Source organism: Piliocolobus tephrosceles, chromosome 21 (genome assembly GCF_002776525.5).
Source record: "Piliocolobus tephrosceles isolate RC106 chromosome 21, ASM277652v3, whole genome shotgun sequence".
Lineage (NCBI taxonomy): Eukaryota > Metazoa > Chordata > Mammalia > Primates > Cercopithecidae > Piliocolobus > Piliocolobus tephrosceles.
In genome coordinates this window covers 9,386,188-9,406,838 of record NC_045454.1, presented here as the reverse complement: position 1 = coordinate 9,406,838, position 20,651 = coordinate 9,386,188, and the positions used below count along the sequence as shown (strand labels likewise).

The 20,651-nt window shown below is 53.1% G+C and overlaps 1 protein-coding gene across 1 annotated transcript; it reads right to left on the bottom strand.

Moving 5' to 3' along the window:
• Positions 1-588: 588 nt before the first annotated feature.
• Positions 589-20,558, bottom strand: RASIP1 (Ras interacting protein 1). Its single transcript, XM_023182590.2, has 12 exons — positions 20,475-20,558; positions 20,102-20,242; positions 18,912-19,597; positions 15,461-15,816; positions 9,252-9,905; positions 7,727-7,764; positions 7,341-7,492; positions 7,119-7,222; positions 5,060-5,303; positions 4,680-4,852; positions 1,854-2,001; positions 589-1,000 (listed from the first exon to the last, which is right to left on the bottom strand). Exons 2-12 carry the CDS (start codon positions 20,236-20,238, stop codon positions 801-803), a joined length of 2,892 nt encoding a protein of 963 aa, XP_023038358.1. The 5' UTR covers positions 20,239-20,242; positions 20,475-20,558; the 3' UTR covers positions 589-800.
• Between the last annotated feature and the right edge of the window lie 93 nt (positions 20,559-20,651).

Below are 20,651 nucleotides of genomic sequence, written 5' to 3'. Positions count from 1 at the left end.
TGAGCAGCAGCGGCAGGTGGTCATGTCCCGGCCCTGCCGGCAGGTGCCACCTGTCGCCTACTTTTTCCCTGACGCAGCAACTGGAGTCAAGTTCAGGGGAGTGAAAAGTTCAAACTGGGGGCCCAGATTCCTGGATCCAAGAAAGGAGAGGGATGGGGACCTAGACTCCTGGGTTTGAAGAAAAAGAGGCAGGGGCCTCTGGGGTGCTGGGAACGGGGACAGAGGTGTTGGGATTCAGCGGTGTGCCCGGCAGGCAAAGGTCCAGAGGGGGCTGGGGACTCAGATTCCTGGGTCTGAGGGAGGAGGGGGCTGGAGTATGGATTTGCGGGTGGGGGGTCGAAGGGAGACATCGCTGGTTCCCACTGGCAGGACTGGGGGCCTTATAATCGGCAGAGCAAGCTTAGGGCCGTGTTCTGAGGGGTGTGGGAGGCTCCTGTGCTCTCGGATTGGATTACATGCAAAAGGGCGAGCCAAGGCCGTGGCTATAAATACCTACTCAGACTCGGCAGGGGCCCAGACAAGGGCCCCACAACCTTGTTCTGCAGAAAACCATAATTAGCGCCCCCAAGTCTTAACAATCGAGGCGCTGCCGATACCACAGATACCTTTATTTGTCCTTGGCATTCACAGCCTAAGCCCATGCTCCCACCGTCCCATCCGCTACTTCCCGAAAACTCAATCTCCCAACATTCCATGCGGGATAAGAACTACAACTCCCATAAAGCTCTGCGCTCAGGCGGGCTCCTGTCAGTGGAAGCCTGCGACATTTCAAGGTGCGCGCTCTCGTTTGGTATTGGTTCTCATGGAGACACGGCCACGGGAGGCCCATGGCGATAATTGGCAGGCAGCTCCTGCTGCTCAAGATCCCAGAGGAGGCGGCGTAGCCTGCGGAGTTCACGGTGCAAGGCGTCGTTCGTCACTGGACCAGTGAGGCGCAGGCGCGAGCTCCCCAGGGGCAGGATGAGGGGCGGGTGCGAGGAGAAGCTTTCGAAGATGTCACCTGTGAGACCGAAGTAGGCGGGGTTAGAGTCTGAAAGTGGGAGTCAGGTAGTTGCATCGGGGAGAGGCTGCGTCACACCCAAAGGAAGAAAAAACTTCAAACCCCAGCAACTCCTGGAGCGGGGTCCGTTCACACGCTACTGTAGGAGCCCCTGGGCATGATGGAAGTTGTAATTCAGATGATGGAAAGCCACCGTTGCCTGGGAAACGGCTTCCCAAATCTCTGAGAAGGGGCTGGAAACTTGCCTTACAGATTCCTAAAGGTGGAGGAGTCAAGTTCAGGGGAGCGAAAGTCCCGAGACCTGGACTCCTAGGGGTGGTGGGTGGGTGGCTGGTGGAGGGAATGGACTAGGGATGCGAACCACTGAGAATAAAGGGAGCTGGGGGCTTGAACTCCTGTATCTTGAGGGGGGAAGGGGCTGGGTCCTGCACTTATGTCCTGGTGGAGAGGGACAGGGGTCCAGAATCGGTTTAGAAGGAGACTAGGGATCTGGACTCCAAGATCCTGAGAAAAGAAGAAAGGTGCGGTGGTTCACGCCTGTAATCCCAGCACTCTGGGAGGCCGAGGTGGGCGGATCATGAGGTCGGGAGTTCGAGACCAGCCTGGCCAACATGGTGAAACCCCCGTCTCTACTAAAGATACAAAAAATTAGCCAGGCGTGGTGGCGCGCGCCTGTAATCCCAGCTACTCAGGAGGCTGAGGCAGGAGAATCGCTTGAACCTGAGAGGCAGAGGTTGCAGTGAGCCGAGATCGCGCACTGCACTCCAGCCTGAGTGACAGGGTGAGACTCCATCTCAGAAGAAGAAGAAGAAGAAAGCTGACAGCCCCAATGCTGTATCCCATTGCTCCTCACCTGTGTCCACAGCCTCCTGCTCTGCAGGGGGAGGGTCCCACGCGGCTGGCGGCCCGAGGCCAGGGCCCAGCTGGTAGTGGCTGAGCAGATGGTGCAGCTGGGCGGGGGTCAAGGTGGGGTGGTCCATTCTTAGGCTGCTCCATGAAGCCTGGTGGGAAGACCAGGTGAGAGGTTGATGGTCATTACAGGGCAGCTGAGAAGTGAAATGGAAGGGCTTCCATAACGGGAGTGGGTGTGGCGGGAAGATAACGGCATCTCTGCAGTGTCTTCCGGGCACTGTGAAGTCTGTTTATCACCAAAGTGATGGTGGGGAAGGGTGTGCTCCCAGCAATTTTTTAAAATGTGATTTGCTTCAGGATAAATGAGGATACAGGAAATGAGTGGGGTGGAAATAAATAAGATTGGCCATTCGTTTATATTATTGAATCTGGCGATGGTACTTGGGGATTTTTTTTTTTTTGGTCCTTAAAGAGACAGGGTCTCACTCTGTCACCCAGGCTGTAGTGCAATGGTGCGATCATGGCTTGCTACAGCCTTAAACTCCTGGGCTCAAGTGATCCTTGGCCCCAGCCTCCAGAGCAGCTGGGACTACAAGCACAGGCCACCACACCTCATTAATTTTTTGTAGAGACAGGATCTCACTATGCTGCCCAGGCTGGTCTCAAGCTTCCCAAAGTGCTAGGATTACAGGCATGAGCCACTGCGCCTAGCTGGGATTCATTATTCATATTCTGCGCCTAGCTGGGATTCAGAATATTCATTATTCTGTGAATTCTGGGATTCATCACTCATATACAAAAAGTGGTGGCCACTCTTTGTATCTGTTTGACAATGTCTGCACCTGATATAGCTGACATCAGAACCATCAATGCACTTAACATCAGAGACTCCACCTAGACTGCCTGAGTTCAAAAATCCCAGTGGGTCACTTCTTACCTTCTGGCAGGTCACCATCCCCTAGTCTCCTCATCCATAAATTTGGAGAACAGGAACTATCTAATAGAGTTGGTATGAGGATGCAATATGGCAAAATTGTAAGGTACTTGGAATGCTGCCTGGGGTTTATTAAATGCATGGTAAAGTTCCTTATTGTTTTGAGACAGGGTCTTGCTTTGTCACCCATGCTGGAGTGTAGTGGCATGATTGTGGCTCACTGCAGCCTCAACCACCTGGACTCAAGCAGTCCTTCCACCTCTGCTTCTGGCGTGGCTGGGACCACAGACATGTGCCACCACACCTGGCTAATTTTTAAAATTTTTGGTAGAGATGGTGTCTCCCCTGTGTTGCCTGCTGGTCTCAAACTCCCGGGCTCAAGTGATCCTCCCACCTTGGCCTCCCAAAGTGCTGGCATTACAGGCATGAGTCACTACACCTAGCCCATTATAAACATTTCATATAAATAAGTAAATGTCTATGGGGAACAGTTTTGTAAGATATTTTAAAAGAAAGGAAAATAAAAATAATTGAAATTGGCCAGGCATGGTGGCTTATGCTTGTAATCCCAGCACTTTGGGAGGCCAAGGCAGGCGAATCCCCTGAGGTCAGGAGTTCAAGACCAGTCTGCCCAACAAGGTGAAACCCTGTCTCTACTAAAATTACAAAAATTAGCCGGGTGTGGTGGCGTGTGCCTGTTATCCCAGCTACTCAGGAGGCTGTGGTTGGAGAATCGCTTGAACCCAGGAGGCGGAGGTTGGAGTGAGCCGAGATCACGCCATTGCACTCCAGCCTGGGTGACAGAGTGAGACTCCGTCTCAAAATAAATAAATAAGGAAAAATAAATGAAATCAAGTGACCTGTCCTACCTGATTCTGTTTCCTCATCTGAAAAATAGTCACCTACTTCGATGGGGCTTTGTCAGCATTAAACTAGAAGTGCTAAACAGTGTGCCTGGCAGGTAGTTCATGTTCAATGAATGTTTTGACCAACATGTTCCTTGGTCTCATGCCAGACTCTCTGACTCAGCATGTCTGAGTGAGGGACCCTGGAAACTTTTTTTATTTTTTTTCTGGAGACAGGATCTCGCTCTGTTGCCCAGGCTAGAGTGCAATGGTGCAGTCTTGGCTCACTGCAGCTTCTGCCTCACAGGTTCCAGCGATTCTCCTGCTTCGGCCTCCAGAGTAACTTGGATTACAGGCGTGCGCCACCATGCCTGGCTAATTTTTGTATTTTTAGTAGAGACAGGGTTTCGCCATGTTGGCCAGGCTGGTCTCAAACTCCTGGCCTCAAGTGATCTACCTGCCTAGGCCTCCCAAAGTGTTGGGATTATAGGCATGAGCCACCACGCCAGGCCTGGAAACTATTTTTTTTTTTTTTTGAGATGGAGTCTTGCTCTGTTGCCCAGGCTGGAGTGCAGTGGCACAATCTCGGCGCATTACAAGCTCCGCCTCCCGGGTTCACGCTGTTCTGCTGCCTCAGCCTCCCAAGGAGCTGGGACTATAGGAGCCCGCCACCACGCCTGGCTAATTTTTTGTATTTTTTTTTAGTAGATACCGGGTTTCACTGTGTTAGCCAGGATGGTCTCGATCTCCTGACCTCGTGATCCGCCCGCCTCGGCCTCCCAAAGTGCTGGGATTACAGGCGTGAGCCACTGTGCCTGGCCCAGGCCTGGAAGCCATTTTTAATAAGTTCCACCAGGATTCAGACACAGCCGAGTTTGGTCATCGTTGGTGCTGGCTTCCTTCTACTTGCCAATGTGTTACCCACAGTGTCTGAGCTGGGGATGGCATGGGGTTCAAGGAGAGCTCCAACGGTGAGCTGAATACAGAAGGTGGCTGAGGGGGGTTGAGGAGTCAGAGGTCAGGTCAGGTACAGCTGACCAGCAGTCACCTTGAGCAGGGAAGTGCGGGGCACACAGAGCAGGTTCACAGCCATGGAGAGTTTCCGGAAGAACTCGGTGGCAATGTCGCCCAGCCCAGCTCCCTGTAGCCAGTCTAAGACAAGGTCCAGGTTGGTTCGGATTTGAACAGCTCGGGACCACTGATAGAAAGGCCGGCCCTGACCTGTGGGCATTAAAGGTATGAGAGGAAGTTGGTTAGCTGGACTCTGTCCTCCTGCCTCCCAGACTGTTCCTATCCTTCAGCCTGGGATCTGGAGCTTGTTCTCCAGGGTACCCAAAGGTGAGGCTTGAGCCCGTGGTGTGTGTAATTTGACCTGAGTCTCAGTGGCTCCCGTCTTTGCCTCCCTGACAGCTCCCAGCCAACCTTCACCTCGTTCCATCAGCGAGTTGAGAAGGGATGCGTTGGAGAAGAAGAACAAGTAGCCAAAAGTCTGAGACACGAGGTCAGGGTGCAGCTCGCACTGGCTGGTCAGCTCCAAGGCGGCCTGGAACACGCCCAGGGTAGGTCTCAACCCTGGAGGCATGGCCTCCAGCTCCGCGCCAGGCCCCGGCAGCTCTGCCCCAGCTGTGAAAGGGTTACTATCCAGGAGAGCAGGCAGTGTTGAATACAGAGTCTGAGGAAAGAGAGAAGGGTAAACAAGTGATTAGACTACAACTCCCAGGAAGCTTCAAGGTAATAGAGCATGAAGATAATGGGGAGCTCCACCAAAGTCTTCTGGGAGTTGTAGTCCATTCTACAGTCAACACCCAAAGGGTCTCCATGAGCAAATCCCTACTTGGTGGAAGGGTATATAAGTTTCTTGAGTATTTTAAGATCACCTCTTGTGCATTGTGGGACTTGTAGTTCTCAGCAGAGACAGCTCAAGGAGGACAAAGGATACTGGACAAAGAGTTCCCTTTCAGTCAAAGAATTATTCATCCCAAATTCCCCAAAGAAAGAAAAAGAATGGAGAGTCAGGAAGTGGGAGTGGGATGGCAGTTTGCCAGTGGAAAGTGAGATCAGGCCAAGGACAGGAAATGAGGTCAGAAACAGAAGAAATAAAAGCACACTAGGCAGGAATGTACAGGAAGTGAAGGAGGAAAAGGCTTCACAATCTAGGCTGCTAGAGGAACTCAGAGACTGATAGTCATCTGTCCCAAAAGATCCTCTCTCATTCTTGCAGATAGGGCATCAGGCACACCATAAGCCAGAAACCCTAAGAATGCCAAGAAGTGGTATTAAGGTCAAGGGTAGTGGTGGGGAAACTGGGGCAGAAAGCAGGCCCTTCCAGGAAGGGCACTCAAAGACAAAGATGTGTGGTTCTGAAAGGGAAGTGAATTCAGAACTGTAGGAAGTGAGATCAGCAAGTGAAGGAAGTGGGGCCTGATGAAAGAGGATCTTCAGTTTAAATCAGTTCCTGGCACTATTTGATCTCTAGCTATCTATCAATCATTTATCTATTTATTATATATAAAACTTAACAGTGACTGAAGAGTAGACTTAGAAAGTGGGAGATTCAGAAGGTGGTAATGGTGATGTTACCAAGTAGTGAGGTCAGCCTGTCAAAAGTGGTGATTACTACTTTTTATTTTTTTATTTTGTTTTATTTTATTTTATTTTTTTGAGATGGAGTCTCGCTCTGTCACCCAGGCTGGAGTGCAGTGGTGCAATCTCGGCTTGCTGCAACTTCCGCCTCCTGGGTTCAAGCAATTCTCCTGCCTCAGTCTCCTGAGTAGCTGGGATTACAGGCACCACCCAGCTAATTTTTGTATTTTTAGTAGAAACGGGGTTTCACCATGTTGGTCAGTCTGGTCTCAAACTCCTGACCTCGTGATCTGCCCACCTTGGCCTCCCAAAGTGCTGGGATTACACACGTGAGCCACTGCGCCTAGCTTTATTTTATTTTTTTTGAGACAGAGTCTTGCTCCATCTGCCAGGCTGGAGTGCAGTGGCGTGAAGTAATCTTGGCTCACTGCAACATCCGCCTCCCAGGTTCAAATGATTGTTGTGCCTCAGCCTCTCCAATAGCTGGAATTTCAGGCGCAGGCCACCACACGTGGCTAATTTTGTATTTTTAGTAGAGATGGAGTTTCACCATGTTGGCCAGGCTGGTCTCAAACTCCTGACCTCAAGTGATCCGCACACCTCGACCTCCCAAAGTGCCGGGATTACAGATGTGAACCACCATGTTTGCCAGGTGATGATTACAAAGGAAAAGAAGCCAGAAAGGCGGGAAGTGATGTAAGCTCAAACAAGTGGTGTCAGAACAGCAGAGTCCTTGGGTGAGATGGGATGTCATGTCAAAGAAGCAGAAAATCTTGGTCAAATAGTGACATCAGAGCCACACAGTGTAGTTCAAACAAGAAGTGATGTTACCACAAACAGAAAGTGGAGTTACGTGAAACAGGAAGTGACACTGTCAAACAGGAAGTAAGAAGCAAGGGCCAACCTTGGTGAGGTAGTAGACAGACTGCTGGAAGGTACACATGATGACCTCATCCAGGAGGGCCATGGCCTCATCACATAATTCCAAGTCATTGCAGAGCTGTGGGTCTGAGGACAGGCTTGGGGTTAAGAGGGAGAACCAGAAGTTGGCAGCCAGGAGCCCAGGTTCCCAGGTGCAGGGCATGATGGGAGACTTGGACAAGTCTGAGCCTGGGTCAGAGCTCACCCTCTTGGTCAGCCTCCTTCTCCATTTCCAGCACCTTCTCCTGCACAAAGCTAAGCAGCTCCGTGGTGTTGGCCATCCACAGCATGAGTGGCCGCAGCTCCACAGACACAGCTTCAGGAGTCAGGGGCACCTCGGGGACCCCCTCAGGGTGGCTTGAAAAAGAGGAAGATATTTGTGATCCCTGCCCAACCCTCATAGTTTACAAACCCCAAGATATCTAAGTCTAAGTGGGAGACCAAGACCAACCCCCATTGCACAGCTGGAAAAGTTGAGTGCCAGGGAGAAGCAGAAACTTGGACTGAGACATGCATGGGGTGAACACAGAACTGGACGCAAAACCCAACCCCTGCATCCCTCCAGACTGCTCTGCTCAGAATTTCTCTTACTTTTCTGGCTGACGGTCTCCAATTTCCTTAATCTTTTCCTGTGGAACAGTAAGATCAGAATCAAGGTGAGGGGGATCCACTGAGGGGCTTATGAGTTAATACTCTGTTTTTTCTAGAAGCACCATTCTCATAGAGACTGATCCTACTTTTCTTAGAGATGGAGTCTCACTATGTTGCCCCGGATGGTCTCCAACTCCTGAGCTCAAATGATCCTCCTACCTTGGCCTTCCAAAGCAGTAGGATTATAGTGTGAGCCACTGCAACCGGCCTTTACTCCTCATACGGATTCTTTTTTTGAGATGGAGTTTCCCTGTTGTTGCCCAGGCTGGGGTGCAATGGCTTAATTTCGGCTCACTGCAACCTCTGCCTCCCAGGTTCAAGCGATTCTCCTGCCTCAGCCTCCCAAGTTGCTGGGATTACAGGCATGTGCCACCACGCCTGGCTAATTTTTTGTATTTTTAATAGAGACAGGGTTTCACCATGTTAACCAGGATGGTCTTGATCTCCCAACTTCAGGTGATCTGCCCGCCTCGGCCTCCCAAAGTGCTGGGATTACAGGCGTGAGCCACCACGCCCAGCTCTTCAGACAAATTCTAATCCCACAAGCTTTAGAATGGTCTCTCCTTACTTTTTAAAACACACACACTCTATGATTATGAGTAGTGTAGCTCCTTCAGGTCCTCTTCTCCAATTTTTACCCTCAAGAAACTCCTTAAACCTCTCTGGTTAGGCCCTAGCTCAATAGGATGGAACGTTCCCCAACTCTGAATGGTTTCTTTCTGGAACTTCCATCTGTAGATCCAGTGGCTTTGTGCTTCCTCGCCTCCAAGAATGAACTTGCTCACTACTATCCAAACTCCAAGCCCAATGGGCTGCAGTGAATTCTCACACTGACCTCTCCCAACTTCTCATCCAGTGGGATCTCTCCCCTACCATCTCCCATAATGGTTTCTTCGTAAGGTGAGTTCAGTGCTTAGGTGAGTTCTCCTAAGGTGAGTTTGGGCTTCCCCTTAAGTGCAGTGGATCTACAATTCCCAGCGTTCTATGGGGGGCCCCTTACTATTTAATAACTACAAAACGCTGGGGGCAGTGGCTCACACCCGTAATCCCAGCGCTTTGGGAGGCCGAGGCGGGTGAACCACGAGGTCAGGAGTTCCAGACAAGCCTGGTCAACATGGTGAAACCCCGGCTCTTCCAAAAATACAAAAAATTAGCCGGGCGTGCTGGCAGGCGCCTGTAATCCCAGCTACTCGGGAGGCTGAGGCAGGAGAATCATTTGAACCCAGGAGGCGGAGGTTGCAGTGAGCCAAGACCGCCACTGCACTCCAGCCTGGGCAACAGAGCGAGACTCCGTCTCAAAAACAAAAAACAAAAACAAAAACAAAAACCCAAATCCTTCCCGAGGCATCATGGGAACAGTGGTTTCACCCAGCCCAGCTATGAAAAGGGTTGAAGGTGGGGAGGGGAGGCTGGAGAAGGGACTTGGGGCGCTGGCGGGGCTGGATGGGGATTGGGGGGCGCTCACCCAGACGGCCTCCTTGATGAGCCGGGCCAGGCGACCCAGCAGTCGCGGCAGGTGGCCCAGCTCCAGCTCACGGGCGGAATGCTGCACGCACAGCGCCAGCAGCGTGGCGGCCCCGAGGGGCGGCAGGTCCCCCGCACCAGTGGCTGCGGCGCGCACGATCTCGCCCAGCAGCGCCTCCTCCTCGCGCGGCCGGAAGCGCAGGACTGGCTCACGGCCGTCCAGGTAGGCGGCCAGTGCCTCGCCGCGCTCCTGCAGGCCGCGGCCACACAGGCGACAGGAGAAGGCCCAGCCAGGGCCCGGCGGCGGGGCCCCGGGGCGCGCAGGCAGCCACGGCGGCCTCGCCGGCCCCGAGCCCCCAGTGCGGGGGTCCTTGTACATGAACAAGAAGTGCTCGCCCAGCCCCAGGAGGTCGCCCGGGTGCAGCTCGGCCTCCCGCAGCAGGAGGCACCCGTTGTGCGTGACTGGGGCGCCCCGGGACGGGCGCACCATGGCCGGGTGCTCAGGGCCCGCGCGCACTGTGCAGTGACGGGGCAGGATGTCCGGGGCGTTGAGGAAGGTGTCCACATAGGGAGCCGGGGACCCGCCGCGGCCAGACGAGTTCCCACCTCGACCAAACACGTGCTGCTCTCGCGTCATCACATACACCACAAAGTCCTGGAGGGAAAACGAGGATGCACTAAGGACATCACTTCCATACAGATCTTCAGATCTGTTTTCTACAACAACTCTCCTATTCCCACCAACTTTTTTTTCTTCTCTCTCTCTTTTTTTTTTTTTTTTTTTTTTTTTTTTTTTGTTTTGGGGTTTTGTCCTCCAGGCTGGAGTGCAGTGGCACCATCTCGGCTTACTGCAACCTCTGCGTCCTGAGTTCAAGCAATTCTCCTGCCTCAGTCTCTTGAGTAGCTGGGATTACAGGCACCCGACACCACACCCGGCTAATTTTTGTATTTTTAGTAGAGAAAGGGTTTCACCATGTTGGCCAGGCTGGTCTGGAACTCCTGATCTCAGGTGATCCAGCTACCTCAGCCTTCCAAAGTGCTGGGATTACAGGCGTGAGCCACCGTGCCCGGCCCCCCACCGACTTTGAATGAACACTCCAAGGAGATTTGGGATCTCAAAGGACTGTCTAAGCACCCCCACCGCCACTGAGTGGACTCTTCTAGGCACTTTGTGTGGTGGTCCCATAACACCCATCCCAAAGACCGGCTATGTACAAGGAGACCCCTCCTTTTTTTTTTTTTTTTTGAGACGGAGTCTCACTCTGTCACCCAGGCTGGAGTGCAGTGGTGTGATCTCCACTCACTGCAAGCTCCGCCGCCTCCCAGGTTCAGGCCATTCTCCTGCCTCAGCCTCCAGAGTAGCTAGGATTACAGGCGCCCGCCACCTGGCCCGGCTAATTTTTTTGTATTTTTAGTAGAGACGGGGTTTCACCGTGTTCACCAGGATGGTCCCCATCTCCTGACCTCATGATCCGCCCACCTCAGCCTCCCAAAGTGCTGGAATTACAGGCATAAGCCACCGCGCCCGGACTTTTTTTTTTTTTTTTTTTTTTTTTGGGATGGAGTCTTGCTCTGTCGCCAGGCTGGAGTGCGGTAGTACGATCTCAGCTCACTCCAACCTCCGCCTCCCGGGTTCAAGCGATTCTCCTGCCTCAGCCTCCCGAGTAGTTGAGACTACAGGCACGTGCCACCACACCCAGCTGATTTTTGTGTTTTTAGTAGGGACAGGGTTTCACCATGTTGGCTAGGATGGTCTCGATCTCTTGACCTTGTGATCCACCCGCCTCGGCCTCCTAAAGTGCTGCGACTACAGGCGTGAGCCACCGCGCCTGGCCAGAGACCCATTTCTTAACGTGGGCTCTCCCATTTCTTTCCCTCAAGCATTAGATGCTTCCAAGGAGATCCCCATTTCTAAAATGAACTGTCCAACTACACTCACCCTCAAAGAATGGACCTTTCCAAGGAAATCTCCTTTTCCTCATCCCTGGTCCCACCTGTCCATTATTTCACCCCCACCCCACCATGATAAAGGCTTCCAGATACATTTCCCCTTCCAATAATAGTTTCTCTCAATATTCCTAAAGCAATGAATGGGTACTTGTAAAGAGATTCCCTTGGACCAGGCATAGTGGCTGACACCTGTAATCCCAGTACTTTGAGAGGCCGAGGCAGGTGAATCACCTGAGGTCAAGAGTTCAAGACCAGACATGATGAAACCCGTCTCTACTAAAAATACAAAAATTAGCCAGGCATGGTGGTGCATGACCGTAGTCCCAGCTACTTGGGAGGCTGAGGCACAAGAATCGCTTGAATCCAGGAGGTGGAGGTTGCAATAAGCCAAGATCATGCTACTGCACTCTAGCCTGGGCAACAGAGTGAGACTCAAAAAAAAGAGGCTGGGCACAGTGGAGGCCAAGGCAGGCAGATCACCTGAGGTAGGGAGTTCGAGACCAGCCTGACCAACATGGAGAAACCCTGTCTCTACTAAAAATATAAAATTAGCCAGGCGAGGTGGCTCATGCCTGCAATCCCAGCTACTCGGGAGGCTGAGGCAGGAGAATCACTTGAACCTGGGAGATGGAGGTTGCAGTGAGCCGAGATCGTGCCATTGCACTGTAGCCTGGGCAAAAAGAATGAAATTCTGTCGAGAGAGAGAGAGAGAGAGAAAGAGAGAGAGAGAGAGAGAGATTGATTGATTCTCTTGGAACAAAAGTTTCCTCCAATTTCTTCTCCCCCTGAGTACGCATGTCTAAGGAGATCCCCTTTCTACAGTGGACTTACTCATTTCCCACACCATGATGAACTCACTTCCAAAGAGACATACTCCTACAATGGACTCACCTATTACTCCCAGTCCCCTGATGGAGGATTTCAAAGAGATAGTCCCCCTTCCATCAATGGATGTTCTCAAGATTCCAATCCCCAAAAAGGGCATCTCCAAAAAGATCTCCATATAGTGGGCTCTTCTGGTAACTCCACGTATAAATAAATGTCTTCACGGACAACCTCTTCTTACCAGAGTGTTCCATCTCATTTACCAAATGAAGACAGGCATTCCAGAAGACCTCGTCCTAAAAAATGGACTCTCATCTCCCTTCCATAAATATAGAACCACTCAATTTGACTGCCTTCCATTCACCAACCATGTCTGAGACAACAGGCTTCGTGATATACCTAGATCCCCCTTGTACGCTAAATTCTACCATTACCCCTACCCCATGAATGGATGTTTCCAAAAGACTCCTACCTCCTAAAGATTTGCTCATCTATCCTTGTAAAAAAATGGGCCTTTCCAGTCTTACCACCTTCTGAAGGTGGAATCTCCTGTTCCTTATTCCTGTCTGAAGGAATGGGAGACCCAAAATAATAAGCCCCCTTTCTACAGTGGCTCTCCTGCTCCCTAGCCCAGGAAGGGATGCTTTCTCAGCACCTACAATGAACTCTCACATCACAGCCACTCCATGAATCGACAAACCCAGATGAATTCCTACAATAGATTCACCTGGTATTCCTGCCTCCAAGGAGTGAACAATTCCAATGAGACCTGTTTTTTTTTTTTTTTCTTTTTTTTTTTTTTTTGAGATGGAGTCTCACTCTGTTGCCCAGGCTGGAGTACAGTGGAGCAATCTCAGCTCACTGCAAGCTCCGCCTCCCGGGTTCACGCCATTCTCCTGCCTCAGCCTCCTGAGTAGCTGGGACTACAGGTGCCCGCCACCACGCTTGGCTAATTTTTGTATTTTTGGTAGAGATGGGGTTTCACCATGTTAGCCAGAATGGTCTCAATCTCCTGACCTCGTGATCCACCCGCCTCAGCCTCCCACAATGCTGGGATTACAGGCATGAGCCACCGCCTGGCCTGTTTTTCGTTTTTTATACAGACGAGGTCTCACTATGTTGCCCAGGCTTACTTTGAACTGCCACCTGGAAGAATATGTCCTTCCAATTTGACCACCTTCCCAAAAGAGACCCTTGTGTTCCCCAGCCTTGTCCAGAGGAATATCTTTTACGGTATATACAATCCTTTTACTACAGTGAGCTCTCCCCATCTCCTTGCCCCTACAAGGAAGAATGAATTTTTCCATGCAATCTCTTTCCTGAAGAGAGTCTTACTTCTCACCCATACACAGAGTCAAGCTGCCTAACCCAATTGGATCTTTCTGTGACCATAAAAATGGAACTGTTGAATAAGCTATACCACCTTCTTTTTGTTTCTCATTTTTTATAGAGACAAGGTTTTGCCATTGGTCCCAGCTATACTTGTTTAGCTTGGCTGTACCATTATTAACCATCGGTTGGTCACACCGTAAGGATAATTCCCCCATCACTGCACATAAATGAATATTTATGTGAAATGAATAGATATAAATAACACATTACTCAGTCTCCCTGCTGGAGTGCACTGGTGTGATAACAGCTTACTGCAGCCTAGACCTCCCTGGGCTCAGGGGATCCTCCTGCCTCTCAGCCTCCTGAGTAGCTGAGACTACAGATAGGTGCCACTACACCTGGGTAATTTTTTGTCCTTTTTTGTAGAGATGAGATTTTACTGTTGCCCAGGCTGGTCCGAAACTTCTGGGCTCAAGTGATCCTCCTGCTTCAGCTTCCCAAAGTGCTGGGATTACAGGAGTGAGCCACTGTGCCCAGACAACACATTACATTTCTATTAATGCAGTAACTTCCCACTGATCCTCAACCACCAATCCTTTCTTCCTCTTTTGTACCAATCAAGTTCTATTGGTACCCAGCTATGTAAAATAGATAGAAGGATCAATACCACCTGCCTTCATCCATAGTGGTCAAATTGTTCCAATGTAAAGCATCACCTTCTAAAAATGGGTCAGTGCTGGCTGGGCACCGGTGGCTCACACCTGTAATCCCAGCACTTTGGGAAGCTGAGGCAGGTGGATCACTTGAGGTCAGGGGTTCAGAGACCAGCCCGACCAACATGGCGACACCCTGTCTTTACTAAAAATGCAAAATTTAGCTGGGTATCATGGCAGGTGCCTATAGTCCCACCTACTCAGGAGGCCGAGGCAGGAGAATTGCTTGAACCTGGGAGGCAGAGGTTGTAGTGAGCCAAGATCACGCCACTGCAGTCTGGCCTGGGTGACAGAAAATCCATCTCAAAAAAAAAAAAAAAAAGGCCGGGGAGGGGGGGAGGTCAGTGCACTCCTACCAAGAAAACACAGACTTATCCAGAACATGATCCCAGGCACCAAATGACTTCCCTGCCCTAGAAGGTGGACTCCCCTGTTACTCCCTCTCAAGAAACAGATTCAAGAAATAGATATTTCCAAGGGGATCTTCTTTCTTTAAAAAAAAAACATTGTATTTAAAAAAAAATTTATTTAGAGACAGGGCCTTTGTGTGTAGCCCAAGCTGGTGATGGTACAGTGGTGCCATCATAGCTCACTGAAGCCTCGACTTCCTGGGCTCAAGAGATCCTCCTGCCTCAGCGCCCCCGAGTAGCTGGGACCACAAGTGCATACCATCATGCCTGGCTTTTTTTTTTTGAGACGGAGTCTTGCTCTGTCACCCTGGCTGGGGTGCAGTGGCACAATCTCAGCTCACCGCAACCTCTGCCTCCCAGGTTCAAACGATTCTTCTGCCTCCTGAGTAGCTGGGATTACAGGCACACGCCACCACACCCGGCTAATTTTGTATTTTTAGTAAAGACAAGATTTCTCCATGTTGGTCAGGCTGGTCTCGAACTCCTGACCTCAGGTGATCCACCCGCCAAGGCCTCCCAAAGTGCTGGGATTACAGGCATGAGCCACTGCGTGGGGCCTAATTTTTGGTAGAGACAGGATCTCACTATTTTGTCCAGGTTGGTCTCAAACTTCTGGCCTCAAGCAATTCTTCCACCTTGACCTCCCAAAGTGCTGGGGATTATGGGAGTGAACTGCACACCCAGCAGGGATCTTCTTTCTACAATGGAATCTCCTTAATGAAGACAGTGCTTTCCTCCAACTTTGAATAAAGTGAACTCTTTCCTATTTCTTACTCCATTGGACTCTTTCTCAGTCATCCACTCTCCATCTCCTGTAAATCTCACCTGTGAATCTCTACTCCGGAACCTTGAGGGACCACTCCCCACTAGAGTACCTGAGGCTAGCGCCCCTGGGCATTCTAGGAGTTGTAGTTTTGTTGCTCACCCACCAACAGGTGGGGTATAGGGCTGTGGGCGTGCGGGGCTGGGGTGGCGCTTACCTGGGCGTCCTGGTAGCCCTGGAGCAGCAGGAAGTAGGGGCGGTTGCTGGGGGCCTGGATGAGGCATTGAGTCAACTGATCGAAGTCCCCGGGGTCTGCAGGTCCGATTTGGGCATCGGCTGCCCCTGGGGCCATGCTAAGTGCTTGCTGTCTCCGCTCCTGCTGCCGCCGCCGCCGCCCCTGAAGGCTAAGCTCCGACACGCTGCGCCTCAAGGACAAGTTTTCCGAGCGCTCCTTGCCTCCAGACCCAGCTGGGGCCCCTGATCCCGTCACCTGGCCAGGACTGGCCAGCGCCGCCCCGCCCGACGCCGCCCGGGAGCGGTTCTTCTGTGGGCGCCACGAAGGGGCGCCCGTGCCTGCGGAGAGATGGAGAACAGTGAGGCTGAGCCTGGAAAGACAGGGATAGACACAGAGTTGCAGATTATGAGACAAATAACTGATTACAGAGAGGTGACCCTGCTTCCCACATTTAGGATTTAGGCTTTTGGGTATTCTGTTCCCTGTGCCTGGAACACCTTTCTCTCCTGATTAATACCCATCTTGCAGTTTTCAGCTCAGGAATTTCATTCATTCTTTTCCATTGAATCATTTGTTCTTTTTTTTTTTTTTTCTATACGGAGTCTCGCTCTGTCACCCAGGCTGGAGTGCAGTGGCACGATCTCAGCTGACTGCAACCTCTGCCTCCCAGGTTCAAGCAATTCTCCTGCCTCAGCCTCCCAAGTAGCTGGGATTACAGGCACGCGTCACAACACCCGGTTAATTTTTATATTTTTAGTATAGATGGGGTTTCACCATGTTGGCCAGGCTGGTCTCAAACTGGCTGGTCTTGAACTCCTGACCTTGTGACCTGCCCGTCTCGGCCTCCCAAAGTGCTGGGATTACAGGCATGAGCCACAGCGCCCAGCCCATTTGTTCTTTTAACAAGTATTTATTGAGCACCTACTACATGCTTAGGACTGTCAAGTCTCTGGGTAACAGAAAAGACCCTGCCCTCCAGGAGATTGAAACCACCTCTTCCTAAACACCCGTCCCTGACAGTCCAAGTTGAAGCAGGTGACTGCACCACCGGGTACTCTGGGCTTTTTCTGGACCCAGCAAGAACCCTGGCACACAGTAGGCACCGAATGGAAATGAGCTGAATGAATGGACTAATGTGTTTCCCACTAGGCTTGTGAGATATGGGAGGGTGGAAATCTCATCTGTTAATGTCTCCACTGTATTCCTCAGTGCCCTGAAAACTGTGTGGCCAGGCCGGGCGCGGTGACTCATGCTTGTAATCCCAGCACTTTGGGAGGCTGAGGTGGGTGGATCACTTGAGGTCAGGAGTTCAAGACCAGCCTGGCCAACATGACAAAACACTATCTCTACTCAAAATACAAAAAATTAGCCAGGCGTGGTAGTGGGCGCCTGTCATCCCAGCTATTCGATTCGGGAGGCTGAGGCAGGAGAATTGCTTGAACCGGGAGGTGGAGGTCGCAGTGAGCCATGATAGTGCCACTGCACTCCAGCCTGGGCAACACAGCAAGACTCCATCTCAAAAAAAAAAAAAAAAAAAAAGGAAAATGTGTGGCCTACACCAGGTGCTTAATGGATATTTTGTCCGTGGGGGAGCGGAGACAATGATTATTATCATCATTCTTTATTAAGCACCTACTCTGTACCAAGCCCTGTGCTAGGCCCTTTATATACATTGAATATATTATTGCATTGAATCCCCACCTAGGATTTTACTGAGATTAACTGTCACAGAATGGGTTGGAATCCAAACCCCAGTTCCAAGCCCATCAGTTTAATTGCGATAACATTCTATCTCCCAAAGGGAGGCTCAGATACAGAAAAGCGTCTAGAAGTCTCCCTGAGCAGACTCATGCTGTCAGTGCGCCAGGCCCCACCCCTGCCAGGCGCGGTCCAGCACCAGCTATTTCACCATTGACTCTACCTTCTGTTCCAGGCCTGACCTTCTCTGAGGTCAAGGCCCGCCTTCGCCTCTACAATGACATCTTCCTGCAGCCCCTTCCTTTCCCATCTGATTCCACTTGGCAGTCAACCCAGCCTAAGGCCGTCTTATCCAAGGCCTGCCCCTCAGAGGCTCCGCCCATCTTAGCCCCAGCAGGCCTGATTTAGGAACCTGTATTCACTCACGCAGGTGTCGCCCCTTCTATGCTCCACCCACATAGGCCCTGCTCAATAACCACCTCAATCTACTTGGCAGAGCTGCCTCCTACCACAGAGACCCATGCACACTACTTGCCACCACTCCTCACGCGACCCAACACTTTGTGCGCCAGGCCACGCTTTTCCACAAGCCCCGCCCCACCACAGGCCCCGCCCATCTGCTCTGCATCGCTCCCGAGAACATTTTTCCGGCTTACTCCTCCGGCTCCTAGGTCTCTCCAACTCCTTTTTCTTTTTCTGGAGGGCAGTTTTTTTGTTTGTTTGTTTTTCGTTTTTTTTTTTTTTTAAGGAAGTCTCGCTCTGTCCCCCAGGCTGGAGTACAGTGGTGCGATCTCGGCTCACTGCAGCCTCTGCCTCCCAGGTTCAAATGATTCTCATGTCTCAGCCTCCCGAGTAGCTGGGATTACAGGCATGCACCACCACGCTTGGCTAATTTTTGTATTTTTAGAAGAGACAGGGTTTCACCATGTTGGCCGGGCTGGTCTCGAACTCCCGACCTCAGGTGATCCCGCCCGCCTCAGCCTCGCAAAGTGCTAGGATTACAGGCGTGAGCCACCACGCCCGGCCAGGACTAGTTCTTTAATTCAAAAAGACCTTTGTCAATATTCAGTATCAAAACAGTTGCGCTATTGATTTCACTTTCTCCCAATTGGCCCCAAGAAACCACATCAAAGAAGAATACATTTTAAGCCACTAAGCTGCAGGATGTACACCTAACAGACCTCGCAGAAACCCTACCAGAAAGTGGGGATTGGGTAGAGAAAGAAACTTTCAAAGGTCAGCAAATTGTTAGCGTCCTCTAACCTACCACACAGGGCGAATCCCTCAGGTCCCTGCGGACTCCTGCCCATTCCACAAACGCTCCTCAGGATCTACTACTCCGCAGACCCCGCTACACACCTCACCTCCTCCAAGGCAGTCTGAAATACCTGCAGAAGGCCCTAACCCCAATTCAGAACCACTTCAGGCCACTCCTAGCCACCGCCAGCAACCAACCAGCCCCCGCCCCGCCTAAGCCCCAACCTCGGCCCCCGTAAAACTCCTGCTCAATCAACAAGCCCCACCCAACTCTCAGGCCCGCCCATCTGGCCGCCCCCGGCCCTGCTCTAGCTCTGCCTTCCACCTGCTAGAGTCCTACACGCACCGTCCAGTCCCCTCCCGCGGGCCCCCCCCCCCCCCCGCCCCCCGGGCCCCCCCGCCCCCCCCCCGCCCCCCCCCCACGGACCCCGCCTCTCTGGCCCCGAGTGCCCACCCCAGAGCCCCGCCCGCAGCTCACCTTCGCCGTCCGCAGCCCCGAAGGCCTCCTGCTCCAGGCGCCGCGCCTCCTCGCGGCCGCGCAGCTCGAAGCGCCGCGCCCAGCCGGGCCGCGCCCGCCACAGCTCCTGCACCAGCAGTGGGCGCTCTGAGTCGCCCAGCACGCGCAGGTGCTCCGCCCGCCACTCGCCGCTTCCCACGCCCGCCGCCGCGGGCCGGCCCAGTGCGTCGCACAGAGCGAAGGCGTCCACGCAGCTGCTCTCGCCGGGGCCGCCACCGGGGCTGCCGGCCAGGCCGTAGCGCTCTAGAGCCTCGGCCACGAGCTCGCGCGCCGTGGAGCGCGCCGTGGCCAGCACGCTCTTGTAGTTGGCGCCCGATGCCAGTCCGGCGCCGAAGATCTTGAGGACCCCCGGGGGCGGCGTGGCGCGGGTGGCCAGCGGGGGCTCGGGGGCCACGCCTGCCGCCAGCTCCGGCAGCTTCTTCTCGCTGGCCCAGCGCTGCGCACCCCCCGGGGTCCCAGGGCCTCCTGCGCCGCCGGACCCCGAGGTCCCGGTCCCCGAGCCCCGGAAGAGCTGGGAGATGCGCTTGGCGCGACTACCGGAGGCTCCCCCGGCCGCCTTGACAGCGCCCACTCGCCGCAGCTCCACGTGCGGCGGGGGCGGAGGTAGCGGCTCGCTGCTACGGCTCCCCGTGTCCGACGAAGAAGACCTGGGAGTCCGCCAGGGAAGAGAGTCGCGGGAGAGAGACCCAGAACAACACACCAAGACGGGGGTGGAGGACAGATTTAGGAGGGAAGTGAGCAGAGACCCAGAGAGAGGACAGGGATCCAGGGTGGATGGACGGGGCGGGGGTGAGGGTTGGCACAGAGACGGGAGGCAAAGAGAGAGAAAATAAATAAATAAATAAAGGCAAGTCCCACAGAAGGAAATTCCAAGAGGTGAGCAGATAGGGGAGGAAGGAAAGTGAATGAATCCCCCTGCTCTTTCTGTCCTCATCCCCGTGCTGATCTGGCCTCACTCCACCTCCTGGCCTAGCTCTTACTCCCACAGCGCCCTGGTATCGCTGCGCCCCACCGTCTCGCCCTGCCTACAAGCTCGCTTGCCCAATTCAGGATGAGGACCGGAGCCAACCCTTTGCAGGGACTGGGCCGTGAACAGGGACAGATGGGAGGCAGGTGTGCAGGGGCAGGAGTCCTGCAGAGACGGCACTCACTTGACAGAGGCTGCGCTGGGCCAGCGCCGCCCCAGCTTCGCCAGCTGCTTCCTAGGGGAATTGATCCACAGGCCCACGGGGAGATGAAGCTTCCCGAAGCGGGGGCTTCCCCCCTCCTTCCGTTCACCAGATAGCATGGCCCTAAGGGAAGGCGAGGAAGGCCTCAACTCCTAAGGCACTCTTGTGCGGATGGGGTGGAGGGAACCTGGACTCCCAGTCAGAGGGAGGAGGGGGCTGGGGCTCAGACTTGCGGCCCCGAGGGAGGAGAGGGATGGTACCCTGGATTCCTGGGTCCTGGGATGGAAGATGGCTGGGGGACTGAGTCTTGGGTCCCAGGGAGGAGGGTTTGGGCTGCTGGGTCCCTGGCTCTTACCCTGCTTCGGGTCCGGCACACCCGGAGGCCCTGGCTCCACTGGCCTGGGTCAGTTCCACTGCTCTTGCCTCTGCCACGGCTCCCAGCACTGGGTGGGGGACAGGAAAAGGCAAGAGGAAACCCGGCAGGAAGAGCGGGGAGGGGGCGTCCTGTGAGGAGACCAGGCCTGGGGGAGGA

What these genes read in the sequence shown, in the direction of transcription:
- RASIP1 (XM_023182590.2), bottom strand. Translation starts at nt 20,238, where the DNA reads ATGCTATCTGGTGAACGGAAGGAGGGGGGAAGCCCCCGCTTCGGGAAG. An exon ending in CCCAGCGCAGCCTCTGTCAA is followed by an intron (nt 19,598 to 20,101) that starts GTGAGTGCCGTC and finishes GCGGACTCCCAG; the next exon opens with GTCTTCTTCGTCGGACACGG. An exon ending in CTGTCTACTACCTCACCAAG is followed by an intron (nt 5,304 to 7,118) that starts GTTGGCCCTTGC and finishes CTCTTTCCTCAG; the next exon opens with ACTCTGTATTCAACACTGCC.